This window comes from Eleutherodactylus coqui, chromosome 5 (genome assembly GCF_035609145.1).
Source record: "Eleutherodactylus coqui strain aEleCoq1 chromosome 5, aEleCoq1.hap1, whole genome shotgun sequence".
In the NCBI taxonomy this organism is placed as follows: Eukaryota; Metazoa; Chordata; class Amphibia; order Anura; family Eleutherodactylidae; genus Eleutherodactylus; species Eleutherodactylus coqui.
The window spans coordinates 3,922,740-3,940,083 of record NC_089841.1 but is presented as its reverse complement, the minus strand read 5'-3'; the positions used below and the strand labels follow the sequence as shown (position 1 = coordinate 3,940,083).

The following is a 17,344-nucleotide window of genomic DNA, read 5'->3' as shown; positions in this document are numbered from 1 at the left end:
AGTGGGAGGAGTTCACACTTTTATACTTGGCGTCACCTCCTATTGGCCAAAGCTATACCCAAGGTCTTGCTGTGTCCCCCAATTTTACGGTAAGTTATACCAAAAATCTTGTTTGAATCCTCTTGCAACTTTCTACTAAACTTTTCTGTAACCACCACTTCATAACATTTTTTGTGCAAACCTTTTTTTCTCTTGTTTAGGGTGAAAATCTGATTGTTATTAAGGTTGAGGTTAAAGAGGAAGCAGAAGAGCCGGATATAAGGGCTGATCAGCAGTGTAAGGAGGGGATCAGTCATTGGGGGTCACCTAGAGCCCATCACCTGTAAGGAGGGGATCAGTCATTGGGGGTCACCTAGAGCCCATCACCTGTAAGGAGGGGATCAGTCATTGGGGGTCACCTAGAGCCCATCACCTGTAAGGAGGGGATCAGTCATTGGGGGTCACCTAGAGCCCATCACCTGTAAGGAGTGAATCAGTCATTGGGGGTCACCTAGAGCCCATCACCTGTAAGGAGGGAATCAGTCATTGGGGGTCACCTAGAGCCCATCACCTGTAAGGAGGGAATCAGTCATTGGGGGTCACCTAGAGCCCATCACCTGTAAGGAGGGGATCAGTCATTGGGGGTCACCTAGAGCCCATCATCTTTATGGAGGGGATCAGTCATTGGAGGTCACCTAGAGCCCATCATCTTTATGGAGGGGATCAGTCATTGGAGGTCACCTAGAGCCCATCATCTGTATGGAGGGGATCAGTCATTGGAGGTCACCTAGAGCCCATCATCTGTATGGAGGGGATCTGTCATTGGGGGTCACCTAGAGCACATCATCTTTAAGGAGGGGTTCAGTCATTGGGGGTCACCTAGAGCCCATCTGTATGGAGGGGATCAGTCATTGTGGGTCACCTAGAGCCCATCACCTGTATGGAGGGGATCAGTCATTGGGAGTCACCTAGAGCCCATAATCTGCAACGAGGGGATCAGTCATTGGGGGTCACCTAGAGCCCATCATCTGCTCATCACATGGAGATAATCTATTCTGTCACTGTGTTTTTCCTACAGATGGACTCATGGAAAGAAACCCCCCAGAGAAATGTCCCAGCCATCTGTATTCCCTGGATTATCCAGAAGAAAAGCCCAGTGTCCCGGAGAACCAGCAGGTAGATGAGGCTGGGAGATCTTCAAATCCTCTATAGATTGTACTGCACCATCCTACTAAATGTTTCTCCGCTCTTTCCTCTTGATGGTCCGTACGGGTTACAAATAGTTTCTGGTGTCATCAGTCATAGGATTGCACTTCCACCTCTTTGGGCATCCAGTTTGAGATTTAGTGTGGAACAAATGTAAAGTTCTGCCGTGTAAACCATAGACTACCTGCACAATGCCAATCAGCTGGTGCTAAAGCTAACAGAATATTGTCCTGTACTGAAGGAGGCATTTAGTCATTTGTCTTATTCATAGAGCTGCAATCAAAACTCTTCTTCCCCCATTGCAGATCAGGTTTACTAAAACAAAAAGCTATCAAGTGAATAGAATAAAATTAGCCCATCACGGGAAAGGAGACCCCCGGGCTAGGGCACTCCAACAGAAAGACCCCTCCATAGGCGAGGGGTTTGTTTTAAGAAAGGTATTCACTAGGAATACCACGGGGTTGACCATACACAACCCCCCTAGTCTCCTAGTGTGGTATGTGACCTCCCGCTTCACTAGGTTCAGTCGGTTCCACCACAACAGCTGGAAGAACAGACTATAGACCCGTGTCCAGAGAGGCTCTGGCAAGATACATACACTGCACATATAGATTAACAATGGGAGCAGGAAAGTCTTGATAAGGCTAACCCTTTCTCTCAGGCACAAAGCCCATCCGTTCCACTGGTCAACCTTCTGACTGGCATCTTTGAGTTTACCATCCTAATTTCTCCCTGGGTAATCACTCTGGCCAAATTGGATGCCTAAAACTTGTGCAAATTCTTGAGGCTCCAGGAGACTGAAATCACGATCTCCTCCCCCCAGCCAGAGACTTTCACACTTGTCCCAATTAACTTGTGATCCGGAAGCCTCCGAATGGCTAACCACCTCCGACATCACCCATCCTGCCTCCTCCTTGGACAAGACAAAGACAGTGACATCGTCAGCGTAGGCCTCCGCCCTAAGTGCAGACTCCGGCCCCTCCAGGCCCATCCCGACCCCGCCAATGGTCCGCCACTCAACCGCCTTAAAAAGGGGTCAATCGCGAACACATATAGGGCTCAAAGGACAACCCTGGCGGACACCGGACCCCACCCCAAAGGGGCGCCCGACCCAACCGTTCACTAGCGGGAAACTCTCAAACCCTGCATACAAAACTTTAAGCCAATCAATAAACCCTATTAGTAAACCGTATCTCAGAAGGACTTACCAGAGGTACTCATGGTCAACCCTATCAAAGGCCTTGGCCTGATCCAAGGACAGCAAGAACCCTTTCCAATTACCGGCCCTACCCTGTTCCACAGCCTCCCGGACACTCAGTACAGCACTAAAAGTACTTCGGCCAGGAACAGAGCAGTGCTGGTCCCCCGAAAGTAGTTTGAGTGCAAAATGCACCAACCTGTTAAAAATGATCTTTGCCAGAACCTTCCGGTTCGTATTGAGAAGCGCTATGGGAAGCCAATTCTTAATCCGGGATGGATCTTTACCCTTTGACAAAATGATCAGAGCTGACCTCCTCATTGACCGAATGCCCGAGAATAGACATTCATTAAATATCTCGGTCAACAAGGGAGCCAACAGCTCCTTAAAGGTCTTATAAAACTGGGATGTTAAGCCATCCGGACCTGGCGTTTTCTTGAGCTCAAGCCCATCAAAGGCCAGTCTCCCTTCCTTTTCCCTGATCGGTTCTGTCAAAACGTCAAGCGAGGATGCCACCCCCTGCTCAGGTATGGTATCAGCCAGGAAAGCCGACATCTTGACCCGATCTAGATCTTTCCTTGCCAAAAGGTGTGAGTAGAAAGATCTGACGACCTCCAGGATCCCTGAACTGGACCTTTTCAGAGATCCTGTACTATCAACCAGACCCGTTACCAACCTACTATTCACTGACAACTTACAGTTTCTGTAAGGGTCGGGCGAGCGGAATTTGCCGAAATCCCTCTTAAAAACTAAAGCTGTGTGCCTATCATACTGACAGCCCTTCAGCAAGGCTTTCACCCTGGAGGCCTCCTCACGGCTGCCCCCAGTCGAGACAATTTGCTCAAGTTTCCTCCTCAAAGCTTGATATAAACTGTACTGGGTCAAACTTCTTAAGTTTGAAAGCTCACGGAAATACTTTGCAACCCGTTTGTTGAAGATCTCCCACCACTCTGACTTACGGTTACAAAGGCCCATCAGTGGAAGCTGGCTCTGCAGAAAATCCTCAAAGGACTGTCTTATTTCCTCCTCCTCCAGGAGTGCCGAATTTAACTTCCATAAACCTCTTCCCATCCAGGAGGTTTCTGATACCTTCAGAGAAAACATAATTCAGCAGTAAACGGAGAATTCCACCTCCACCACCAGAATTGGTGAGGAAACAGCCTCCTCCTTTAAATAAAACATGTCTATTCTAGATCTACAACTACCTCGATAAAAAGTGAACCCCGTGTCGCCTGTGGTGTGCCGAACATGGACATCCACCAGGCGAGCCTCACTCACTATATTATTCAAAGAGACGCTGTCGTAAGCCAACTTGTCTCTGGCACCTACCCTATCACAGAGCCTCGAGACATTATTGAAGTCTCCGCCAAAGATCACCAGTCAGCTCGTAAAAAGAAAGGGCTTGATCCTTATGAAGAGGTCCTTTCTCTCGTTCTTGCTCTGAGGACCATAAATATTTATGAGCCGAAGCTCTTGACCTCTCATAAGGACGTACAAGACCAAGCACCTCCCCATTTCCACCTCGATTACCCGTCTGCATTCAACCTCTGCGGTTTTAAAAAGAACCACCACCCCGCTGTATGGTTCGGCCGCAAGAGACCAATAGGAGGGCCCATGAGTCCACTCCCTCTTTGCTTTATGGATACTGGCCAGGTCTGTTAGCCTGGTCTCTTGCAAAAACAAAATATCAGCTTCATTCCGGCTGAAAAAATCAAAGGCCATAAAGCGAGCCATATCAGACTTAATGCTAGCGACATTAATGGTCGCCAACGTCAACGAGGTGATTGCCACCATCAAGGGTGATCGAGTGGACAGCTCTCTTCTTTACATTACCCGATTCCCCACCAGAATCCCTACCACCCCTTTTTAAACACTCCGACATATCCATTTCTACAATATTTATATTTTTTACATGATTGTTTATTTCTTTTTGCGAACCCCCCTCCAGATTTGGAGAGGAGCCTTCACCTTTGTCCCGTGGCACTGAGTCTCCCCTAACCCCCGGAGGAACTTGTGGCCCCTCAGGGGGGAGGGGAACGACGTCCCCCACCGGCACTACTCTATTCCTTGGCTCCCCCCCCTCCTCCTCCTCTAATGAGGAGGATTCAGGGTCGCCTCCTTCCAGAATCTGAAAGCGGTTTTTTAAAATGACCAGAGGGGAGCCGGTTTGGCCCTCCTTTAGCATCTGACCTGGAGGGGGAGAAGATTTCTTTTTCCCCTTTTTATTCTGTTTACCCTTCTTACGTTTTTCCTTTTGCCATCCCCTACTCTCCTCATCCACACTGTCTTCTGGATGGGAACTTGATAGGGAACTGGACCTTTTCGTCCTCCTCTCTCGCCAGTCTCCTGACCTCTTCCTCAAAATCGCTGCCCCTTATGTCCTCAGAGGTGGTCACTGGCCCTTGGGAAACAGGGACCAGGGTCAGCCTACTGGATTCTCCTCCTTCCCCTGCCTCCTTTTGGGACATCTGCTGTCTGGTCTTACTCACTCTTCCACCTTTTTCCATCACCGGACCCCAGACCCCCTATTCCGCCAACCCCCTCTCCAGCTGAGGTCCCGCTGCCCCGGGGTACCCCAGCCGGATCAGGAGCAACATCAGCATGGGCACGCCACCCGCGAGCGTGCAGTCCATGGGAGTCTCAACACCCACCGCAGGTGCCTGACTAACAACGGATGCCATACCTTTCCCTCCCTGCTCAGCATCCAACACCATTACTGGTACTGGGGTCGGCTGAGCAAAGGGGTCTTTCCCATCCTCCCCCTGGGTGCCGCTGGGAAAGATTCACTCCCTCTGATCCACTCCCAGGACCACCACAGATGTTGAGTCTGTTTGACCAGAAGGGCTAGGAAATGGTACAAAATGGGTGCATACGACCTGTAATTGCTTCTTCTTGTTTTTCTTCTGCTTGCCTTTTCCTGATCTTTCTTTGCACTCCTCAGGTAGGTCGTCCACCAAAAGAAAGATTAGACAGATTAGTAGGGGATTCCATTCTTTTAATTTCTGCCATTAAATAACCACCTTCTCCCTCCCTTTCCTCCTCATCTGAGGCGTAAGAAACACTCAGCCTTGGGCTGGGCTGCCTTGGGGGGATGGGCTGGGAAATCTCCACAGGTGATAGATCTGGAGACGCCCTGCAGGACATCACACCTGGAGACGCCATTACACCTGCCTCATCCTCCTCACTGTCAGACACAGAGGTCACTGCTAACTCCTTCCCAGAGAGGTTCCTCATGCTGTCCAATCTCTCTTGGTTGCTCAGTCTTTCTTTAAATCCACCAGCATTCTGTAAAATATACTCTTTTCTTGTGGGATGAAGCTTAATGGCCTCTCTCACCTTCCCCATCTCTTCTGATATTGTAACACGGTCCTTTCTCCTTGTAGCAGTCTCTGCCCGAGCCTTCAAAGATTTTAGCTCCATCTGCAGCTCTTTAAGCTTCTGACCGCATGCCTCAAATTCATTAGTACATAGATGAATTCTGGTACTATACTTGTTGGTGGTCTCCCCGGGATGGCGCCCACCCCACCCCTTGTACTGGATGAGGGAATCGCCACCATCCCGTCCTTGGGAAGACTCGCCTTTTCTTTCCAGGTTGGCCTGCACTCTCCATGGAGTCTGGCTGCATCAGCCTCTGGGATCTTCTAAGTCTCTCTCCTCCTGAGACCAGTAACACACCGTCATTCCCCGCTGGTCTCACCCGGGGAACGGTGGAGGATGTGCTAGATTGCACACTCATGGAGGCCCCCTCACCTCTCCAGGGAGAGGGAAAGGGCTCCAGACACGTCTGCTCAGTAGCTCAGCTCTGCTCAGACTGCAAGGCTCCACCTACTCCCAACCTACTCCAGCCCCCTTGTTACAGTCCTGGGTAGAATAGATGATCGGGGAGATGTCTTTACTGACCCCTGATATATCTATACGTAGTTATTAGAGCGCCCCCTTGTTACAGTCCTGGGTAGAATAGATGATGGGAGAGATCTCTGTACTGACCCCTGATATATTATACATAGTTATTAGAGCGCCCCCTTGTTACAGTCCTGGGTAGAATAGATGATGAGAGAAATCTCTGTACTGACCTCTGCCATCATCTATTATTCCCAGGGCTGTAACAAGGGGGCGCTCTAATAACTATGTATAGATATAATCAGGGGTCAGTACAGAGATCTCTGCCATCATCTATTATACCCAGGACTATAACAAGGGGGCGCTCTAATAATTATGTATAATATATCAGGGATCTCTGTACTGACCCCTGATTATATCTATACATAGTTATTAGAGCGCCCCCTTGTTACAGCCCTGGGAATAATAGATGATGGGAGAGATCTCTGTACTGACCCCTGATATATTATACATAGTTATTAGAGCGCCCCGTTGTTATAGTCCTGGGTATAATAGATGATGGGAAAGATCTCTGTACTGATCCCTGATATATTATACATAGTTATTAGAGCGCCCCCTTGTTACAGTCCTGGGTATAATAGATGATGGCAGAGATCTCTGTACTGACCCCTGATATATTATACACAGTTAATACAGCGCTCATTGTTGCGGTCTTTGGTATAATAGATACTACTGTACTGACCCCTGATCTGTAGAATCAAATATAACTACAAACATTTTATAGAATAAAGGGGATTAATGCAGTTTAAAGTTGAGCTCTGAGTCGTGGAGGGGGCCATGCCGCTTTCTCCCCGCTTGCAGCATACAGACTGACTGTTCTCTTCCTGTACACAAAAGGGGAGAAAGCTGTCAAACGGCATGATGCAGGAGGGAAAAGCCAGTACGGCCCCCTCCGCGACTCGAAACACCACTCCTAGCCAAACCGCATGAACCTGCTGACAGAATCCCTTTAATTGTAGCCTAAAGGGCATCCACTCTGACATGACTGATGACTACTGCTGTCGTCTCAGTCCTGGTCCTCATGGTAATTAATGATCTTGTTTAGTCCTGTAAGACGTCCCACACAACTTCTCCAACCGGCTGCTGACTTTTACAATATTTGTCTCACAGCTTTTGTATCCGGATGAAGATCTGCCCAATATTAATGCTACAGAGAGGAATGTGAGGGGCGATCAGCGGCGTAAAGAGGAGCTTCCTGCAGGTGAGTAGTAACCACTGAGTACAGCAGGGAAGTCACAGATTCTCCTCAGTCAGCGGCTGCAGATACTCCTGTAGATCTATAAGCTCTGGGATCGGTCAGTCTCCGCTGTATATCCCCCATTATACTAAATCTGGATGAAATGTCCGACCGTTGTAGGCGATGACACATGATGACATCTACAGCGCAACCATGGAGCACAACGATGTGAGCGGGAACTACTTATTATATCATATCTGTATTAATGGGGGGAGTAGTTCTCTAAGGGCGCCCACCCACTGGCGTTTGCGTTTTCCGCGGGGAAAAAACGCAGCGTTTTCGCCGCGTTTACCGCGATTTTTCCGCAGCGTTTTCGCGGCTTTTCCATTAATTTCCATTGACTTTCATGGGTGCATTAGGAGAAAAATAAGGACACATATGCAACTGACAGTTCCTATGTTAAAAACGCAAACGCAACGCAAAAAAAACGCCAGTGGACAGGAACACATGTTATCTCTATGCCTGTGCAGGAAAAACGCAAAACGCAGGTAAAAAAACGCCAGTGGGTGGGCGCCCTTACTCTGCGACTGAGAGTCATTTACACTGACCAACTCTTAATCTGATGGAACGGGTGCTGATCACATGACCAAAGATGAAGACATACACCCGGATAACAGAATACACAACATGGAGACATAGACCCGGATAATAGAATATACAACATGGAGACATAGACCCCAATAACTGAATATACAACATGGGGACATAGACCCGGATAACAGAATATACAACATGGAGACATAGACCCGGATAATAGAATATACAACATGGGGACATAGACCCGGATAACAGAATATACAACATGGAGACATAGACCCGGATAACAGAATATACAACATGGAGACATAGACCCGGATAACAGAATATACAACATGGAGACATAGACCCGGATAACAGAATATACAACATGGGGATATAGACCCGGATAACCGAATATACAACATGGGGACATAGACCCGGATAACCGAATATACAACATGGGGACATAGACCCGGATAACAGAATATACAACATGGGGACATAGACCCGGATAACAGAATATACAACATGGGGACATAGACCCGGATAACCGAATATACAACATGCGGACATAGACTCGGATAACCGAATATACAACATGCGGACATAGACCCGGATAACAGAATATACAACATGGGGACATAGACCCGGATAACAGAATATACAGCATGGAGACATAGACCCGGATAACAGAATATACAACATGGAGACATAGACCCGGATAACAGAATATACAACATGGAGACATAGACCCGGATAACAGAATATACAACATGGGGACATAGACCCGGACAACAGAATATACAACATGGAGACATAGACCCGGATAACAGAATATACAACATGGGGACATAGACCCGGACAACAGAATATACAACATGGAGACATAGACCCGGATAACAGAATATACAACATGGAGACATAGACCCGGACAACAGAATATACAACATGGAGACATAGACCCGGACAACAGAATATACAACATGGAGACATAGACCCGGACAACAGAATATACAACATGGAGACATAGACCCGGACAACAGAATATACAACATGGAGACATAGACCCGGACAACAGAATATACAACATCGAGACATAGAGCCGGACAACAGAATATACAACATGGAGACATAGAGCCGGACAACAGAATATACAACATGGAGACATAGAGCCGGATAACAGAATATACAACATGGAGACATAGACCCGGATAACAGAATATACAACATGGAGACATAGAGCCGGATAACAGAATATACAACATGGGGACATAGAGCCGGATAACAGAATATACAACATGGGGACATAGAGCCGGATAACAGAATATACAACATGGAGACATAGACCCCGATAACAGAATATACAACATGGGGACATAGACCTGGATAACAGAATATACAACATGGGGACATAGAGCCGGATAACAGAATATACAACATGGGGACATAGAGCCGGATAACAGAATATACAACATGGAGACATAGACCCGGATAACAGAATATACAACATGGGGACATAGACCCGGATAACAGAATATACAACATGGAGACATAGACCCGGATAACAGAATATACAACATGGAGACATAGACCCGGATAACAGAATATACAACATGGGGACACAGACCCGGATAATAGAGGATTTTTTAGAAGATGTAAGTTCAGTGCTAGGATTGTTAGAGATGATGCTCACCAGAGACGTAGGATGAAGACAGCGAGCTACTGGATCATTAAGAAGACCCCATTCAGATTGCCACTGCTCCCCATCTGACATCTGTTTATGCATTCTGTAAACCGCAGATGGATCCTTTTGTTTGTCTTGTTTTTAGAGACATATCCGTTGTGGCCCTAATCTGTCTGGATGCACAATCGGGCCCAAAATGAAAGGAACAGCCAGTGGCTCTCGGAACAGAAATTTTGCTTGAAGGCGTTTTAGGGCTTATACCTTCTGGAAGATAAAGTTGTCAGCAAGAGCAGATAAGAATCTATTGGATCCATTACTTTTACGGGAGAGATTCCCAACAAATGTCTGGATGGGTAAAATCTCCCATGATCACTATGTTGGGCTTCTTTAAGAGCTTGGCCATCTGATGTAGAAAGAGTTCCTCCACATCTTCTGCTTGTCCAGGTGGCCTATAGTAAATGCCTACAATGGTGTCCTTTTTGTTGTTCTCTTGTATTCTTACCCAAACAGTTCCTACAGAACTCCTAGCTCTGAAGCTTGAATCTCAGTGGAGATGATGCTTTCCTAACATACAACACAACACCTCCTCCCTTTGTATTAGGTCTGTTCCTTATAGATACATTGTATCCTTCAAGCCTTGTATTCCAATCATGTGTATCATCCCACCAACTTTCCGTGATGCCGATGACATCATATTTCTCTTCCTGTGTTCGGAGCTCCAATTCTCCTTGTTTGTGTCCCATGCTCCGGGCATTTGTGTAGAAACATGTTAATTTGTGATCGGGGTCTCTTGTTCCTCTACTTTCCTTCTGAATTTTTTGTCTCTGTACTTTCTTTCCACTTCTAATAGAGATGTTCTCAAATGTATTAATTAGCTGTAGATTTTTACCTTTCACTTCTTTTTCCATATTGTACTAGTTTAAAGCTCTCCTAATAAGTGAAGCAAGGCATCACCAAATATATGCTTACTTGTCTGTAAGGTACAACCTGTCTCTAGCAAGCAGTCCATCATATAGGTAATTCACTCCATGGTCTTGGAATCCAAATGTTTGCTGATGGCACCATCGACATAGCCAGTTGTTAACCTCTAGAATCCTGTTCCATTTCCTTATTCCATGACTATCCACTGGGAGGATGGATGAGAAGACCACTTGAGCTCCTAGTTCCTTCACCTTCTTTCTGAGGTCTTCAGAGTCTCTCCAGATTGTAAAAAAGGACCATGCAACTGTGTCATTTGTCCTTGCATGTATTAGTAGGAATGGGTGGTGTTCTATAGGACTGAAGACTCTTGACAGCCTATCACACATATTTCATTTGTGCCCCTGGAAGACAGCACACCTCTTGTGAGGTGTCAGGTCTACAGACAGCGGCCTCTGTTCCTCTCAATAGGGAATCCCCCTACACCCACCACTCTCTTTCTTCTTCACAACTACCACTCTCCTCCTCTTCACAACAACACTTCTTTTCCTCCATCCAAGAGTATTCAAAGTGCTTACTAGACTGTTCTTTGTGGGCAAAGTCAGTTGTTGATGTACCTTCTCATTGTTCTTTGTGAGAGCCTGGTACTGCTTCCTGGGCAGAATGGGTGCTGATTGATTCCCCATCCTCCTGCTTCTTCTCCTGTATACTCTTATACCCCTGTGTAACACCCTCATTGTATATCCTTTGTATATGTATATATATATTTGCACTGCTAGTCTTTTTTATAATCTGTAATTTAATAGTCAAGCCTTGTCCGTTTTAAAACGAACCATAACGCCGAAGACATTGTGTTCATAAAAAAGATACAATAGGTCAGCACTACCAAATGGAAATATATCTCAATAGAAATATAGAGGTGCACGTTAAACCACGGCTGCAACATACAGTAGAAGCAGAAACCAAAAATGGTAACAGCACGCAATATTCATGTACTATCAGAGGTATACATACTCTAACCACATTAAATAATGCAAGGTTCCTGGTATATAATTCGATCTAATTGCATTGGCCCATCTACCAACGTCCAGGTGACCGAGCTCAGATGGGTCCTAACGCTAATATCCGGTGATAAATCTCAACCTTGCATTATTTAATAAGATTGTGTTCATAATTCATAGTCTGGGTTCCAGCTTACCTTTACAAGTTGGTGGTGGCAGTGAGTGTGTGTATGAGCGGCAGGGGGGAATGCGGAATTTGTGCTTTCGGCCGCCATGTGGCAGGACCCCATAAAAGTTGGTTACAAACCCACCTGTAGTCTGGTGACTCCTCACTGACGAACCTCGCTAGAATGATCGGACTCTGCCATGACAAATTGGACGCAACAGTTAGAGCGATTATCTTCCCTGACTTAGTTGTGCGAGTGCCTATTTTTTTTTTTCTACATCCTATAGTTTCTATTGGTATCATTTTGGAGTACATACAACTTTTTGATTGCTTTCATATTTCATTTTTTTTCTTTGAAACAGGGTGACCAAAAAAAAGTGCAATTCTGGCGTTTTTTGTTTTTTTCCCCCCTGACTTTCACCATACGGGGTGAATAATGTGTAGCATTGATCGATTGGACTTTTACGGATGCAGAGATACAAAATGTTTTTTTTTTTGTTTTATTCTTTAGATTCTCTTATGACCTTTTTTTATTTTGTTTCATAAAACCTTTTTAAACTTCTTATTACACACCCACAGTATGATGTAATGCCACAGCATTACATTATATCAAGATCTAACAGGTAATCTGCTGAGGCAGCCCTAGGGCCTTTCAGAAGGCCCCCAGCTGCCATGGCAACTACACAGCAACCTACCTGTAACCTCATTACGAGGGGCAATGCGGGACCCTAATCATCGATCAGGCATTTAAAAGCTACTATCAGAATTGACAGAGGCATTTAAAGGGTTAATAGCCTCGATCAGCGGCACTGCTTATCGAAGCTGTAAGAAACAGCCGGCAACCACATTGTATGGAGCGGGATCAACCCGCGATGAACCTCCATACATACCTTGAATCTGCAGGATGTAACTGTACTTTCTGTAAAGTTAAGGGTTTAAGAGAAGCATAGAGTCTAGATCATGTGAGGTCATTATCCCCTCTGCTCTTCCTTAGTCAGACCCCATCTGGAATACTGGGGCCAGTTCTGGGCACCCCACTTTAAAAAAGACATAGACAAACTGGAGCAAGTTCAGAGAAGAGATACCAAGATGGTGAGCGGTCTGCAAATCATGTCCTATGAGGAACGGGTAAAGGATCTGGGAATGTTTAGCAGAAGAGAAGGCTGAGAGGAGACTTAATAGCTGTCTACAAATATCTGAAGGGCTGTCACAGTGCAGAGGGATCAGCCCTATTCTCATCTGCACAAGGAAAGACTAGAAGCAATGGGATGAAACTGAAAGGGAGGAGACACAGATTAGATATTAGACAGTGAGGGGGATCAAGGAGTGGAACAGGTTACCACGAGAGGTGGGGAGTTCTCCTTCAATGGAAGTCTTCAGAGGCCGCACAGACCTCTGTCTGAGATGATTTAGTGATCCAGCACTGAGCAGGGGGTTGGACCCGATGACCCTGGAGGTCCCTTCCAACTCCACCATTCTATGATTCACTCTGTAAATCACCAGCAATGCTACCTTGAGATGGGGGGGGGGTATATTATTTATTAAACTATGGAGTAATAGACAGGAGCCCTGCCGGCTGTGGGATTGGAGGGTTACTGTAGATGCAGGGAAGAGTAGCCTACTGTATCGTCCTGTGTCCTCTAGGGATGGAATACTGTACTGCACTTTATATTCTTATTCTAAACAGCAGAAAATATATAACGCATTGGGATGTGCTATCTAAATGTGCCAGTGCATGCTATCATGACCTGTTAATGCGTTGTAGCACTGCTAAAGCAGGTTGGTCTATCTGTATCTAAAGGTTTCCTTCGTGCATTCCCTTTTCTCCTTTCCCTTATCTTTTAATGCAGTTTTTAAATTTATTTTTTACTTTTATAACCGATAATATTTTAATTTTCTTTGTTCCTCTGGGGGACCTGAACCTGTGATCATTCGATTGTTTGTGCAATATACTGCATTGCTTCTGTATTGCAGTACATTGTAAGTTTATTGTCCGCCTATTAAAGGGGTTGTCCCGCGGCAGCAAGTGGGTCTATACACTTCTGTATGGCCATATTAATGCACTTTGTAATGTACATTGTGCATTAATTATGAGCCATACAGAAGTTATCAGAAGTTATTCACTTACCTGCTCCGTTGCTGGCGTCCTCGTCTCCATGGTGCCGTCTAATTTTCAGCGTCTAAGTCACCGGAGCGCGGGGATTCAGGTAAGCGCTGTGCGTTTTTTTTTTTTAAAGTCCCTGCATCGGGTTTGTCTCGCGCCGAACGGGGGGGGAAGGGGGGGGGGGGCTGTTGAAAAAAACCAAAAAAACGTTTCGGCGCGGGACAACCCCTATGGCAGGCCTGGGAGTGTTCACTATCAGTGATAATTTTACTCATGGCCAATGTTGACTGCTGTCAGCTATATGAAACCTCTTATAGTTATGGAGCGTGCTCAGTTCCCCAGCCTGCTGTATAACCCCCTGGCTGATACCTGACAGATATATACATCCTGTTTTGTTAAAAGCTGTATTCAAAAATAATAAAATCTGTTTTTTTTGTCAGATAATTGTACCAGAAGCTCAGAGGGATATCTCATATCTTCAAATGGTGGTGGTATCTCACAGTATATGTATGAAGAGCAAGTCATTATCCCATATATACCATCAATCCTTCACTGCACTGATCTGCCATCTGATCCTCTTACACAACGCCTGTCTTTGGATTCATCACAGCCTGATAAGCAGGAGAAAAGTCACAGAAAGGATGTTAATTATCAAAGAGCTCCCACAGGAGAGAAGCCGTATTCATGTTCAGTATGTGGGAAATGTTTTCCTTTTAAATCAAAACTTGTTACACATGAGAGAAGTCACACAGGGGAGAAGCCGTATTCATGTATACAATGTGGAAAATGTTTTCCTCATAAATCGCAGCTAGTTAGACATGAGAGAATTCACACAGAAAAGCCATATTCATGTTCACAATGTGGAAAATGTTTTTCCCAGAAATCAGACCTTGATATACATGAGAGACGTCACATAGGAGTGAAGCCGTATTTATGTTCAAAATGTGGGAAATCTTTTCCTCATAGATCAGACCTTGTTATACATGAGAGAAGTCACACAGCAGAGAAACCATATTCATGTTCAGAATGTGGGAAATGTTTTACTCAGCAAGCACATCTTGTTAGACATGAGAGAGTTCACACAGGAGAGAAGCCATATTCATGTTCAGAATGTGGAAAATGTTTTCAAGTTAAATCAAATCTTGTTCTACATAAGAAAATTCACACAGGAGAGAAGTTGTATTCATGTTCAGAATGTGGGAAATGTTTTACTCAGAAATCACATCTTGTTCTACATGAGAGAACCCACACAGGAGAAAAGCCGTATTCATGTTCAGAATGTGGCAAGTGTTTTACAGGTAAATCAACTCTTGGTAAACATAAGAAAATTCACACAGGAGAGAAGCCGTATTCATGTTCAGAATGTGGGAAAAGTTTTACTCAGAAATCATATCTTGTTATACATAAGAAAATTCACACAGGAGAGAAGCCGTATTCATGTTCAGAATGTGGGAAATGTTTTATTCTGAAATCACATCTAGTTGTACATGAGAGAATTCACACAGGAGAGAAGCCATACTCATGTCCAGAATGTGGGAAATGTTTCACTCATAAATCACAGCTAGTTATACATGAAAGAATACATACAGGAGAGAAGCCGTTTGCATGTTCAGAATGTGACAAGTGTTTTATACATAAACCATTTCTTATTGCACATGAGAGAAGTCACACAGGACAAAAGCCGTATTCATGTTCACAATGTGGGAAATATTTTTCCAATAAATCAAATCTTTATAGACATGAGAGAAGTCATATAGGAAGTGTGTATTAACATTCAGAATAGCCCCCGATCTGCACAAAGATAATTGATGAAACCAACGGCCCAATATACACATGCCAAGCGAAGATGGAGTCTCGCACCCACTTGGAAATGTGCAGGTTGGGATTCAAACAAATTAGCCAGTCAATCTCATACCCAGGTCCCATTATGTTTTAGAATGTGGACCACATGTTGACTTGATCTGTACTAAAGTTGTGGGACATAAATTTGTGTATTGCATAACCTTTGCACTGGGTAAAATTTGCAATATGTAATTTACATGTTCTCTTTTTTCATGTTAAAAAATCCAATAAAATGTGTGACAGAATGTGCCCTTTTTTTGTATACAACTGTGGTATAAAGATATCGATAGTGTCCTCCTAGCTGTCCAGTATCAATCAGCTGCCGATCAGCACACTAGGAAAGTTGAGCTGGCATCCGCCCCACTTGTCTTTCCCCTTCTTTCCCTCACATCCCTGATATGTACTCTTCCTCAGGAAGTCTTTTGATCATGATGGCAATAAGGTTAGCTAGTGACAGGTAGATACTAATTACCCCCCTGCGGGTGAGGACACCTCAGATATTTCTCGTAGATATTCTGGCACTGTGACTCATAGTGTCCATATCAAATAAAAATGTATTATTGGAGATTATGGGTCATACGAAGGCCCCAGCTCAATGTCAGGTACATTTTCAGAACTGAGAGGACACTGCGGACCAGGCACAGTTACTCCCATCTCTGTGCAACCCCCAGATTTGCCTATAAGCATAGCTGAGCATCAGTCCCCTATCATGCTTGGTATCTATCGATTGGTAAATTACTGATATTAAACATTATGGCCAAATCTTCCTCATTGGAGCGCCTCCCAGGAAAATATGGCCGAAATATTAAATCGGGGTTTCCTACAGATCCTCCCCGCATATACTCAACCTGCCTTGATAATTTCGGAAAAAGGCCGGCGGGGGTGTGGTTCTGTGGAGGCATTAAAAACTATGTGGGTTCATATGTAAATTGTCAGAACTATGGAGATACGCACCAGTGTAAGGACTTTTGCCATTGCTTCAGTGACTTCGCATGGCCAGGAATTGGTATATTCTTGTATGCTCATATATATATATATTTGAACTGCTAGTCTTTTTTTAGAACAAATGATCAGTTTATTAGTCAAGCCTAGCCCATTTTAAAACTAATCTAAACTTCGAAGACTGTGTTCATAATCTATAGTCTGGGTCGCAGATTCCCTTAACAGCTGCTGGTGGCAGCGAGCGTATGTGGGTATTGCAGAGTGCAGGAGCCAGTATAATGGATCAGGGGGTTATGTGAGCTTTTGCTTGGCATGCATGCAGAAGCCTGGGAGAGCTGGGTACAAATCAGCTTGTATTCCAACAACTCTGCGCTTGCAATCCCGCTGGAGTGATCAGTCGAAGCTGTTGTGACAAGTTGGTACCAGCAAGAGCGCTCTGAGTAGTCGATCTGTGACAACATCTTGTACATTGGTGAAGTCGCACAGGAGAGGAGCTGTATTCATGTGCAGAATGTGAGAAATGTTTTCCTAATGAATCACTTCTTGTTTGACAATTCGTACAGAGGAGAAGCCGTATTCACATTCATTTTGTGCCAAATGATTTAGTCAGAAATCACATCTTGTTACATATTATAGAAGTCACACAGG

At 45.0% G+C, this 17,344-nt stretch overlaps 1 protein-coding gene across 6 annotated transcripts in view; it reads left to right on the top strand.

Annotated features, from left to right (window-relative positions):
* LOC136627266 (zinc finger protein 182-like) overlaps positions 1 to 15,999 on the top strand; it is a 92,929-nt gene extending 76,930 nt beyond the window's left edge. For all 6 annotated transcript variants that reach the window (XM_066602230.1, XM_066602235.1, XM_066602234.1 and 3 more), the window contains 4 exons: positions 201 to 276; positions 1,058 to 1,155; positions 7,394 to 7,484; positions 14,353 to 15,999. In XM_066602230.1, the coding sequence (XP_066458327.1) occupies positions 201 to 276; positions 1,058 to 1,155; positions 7,394 to 7,484; positions 14,353 to 15,683 (1,596 nt within the window). In that variant the 3' untranslated portion in view covers positions 15,684 to 15,999. The remainder of the gene's footprint in view (positions 1 to 200; positions 277 to 1,057; positions 1,156 to 7,393; positions 7,485 to 14,352) is intronic.
* The last annotated feature ends 1,345 nt before the right edge of the window (positions 16,000 to 17,344 follow it).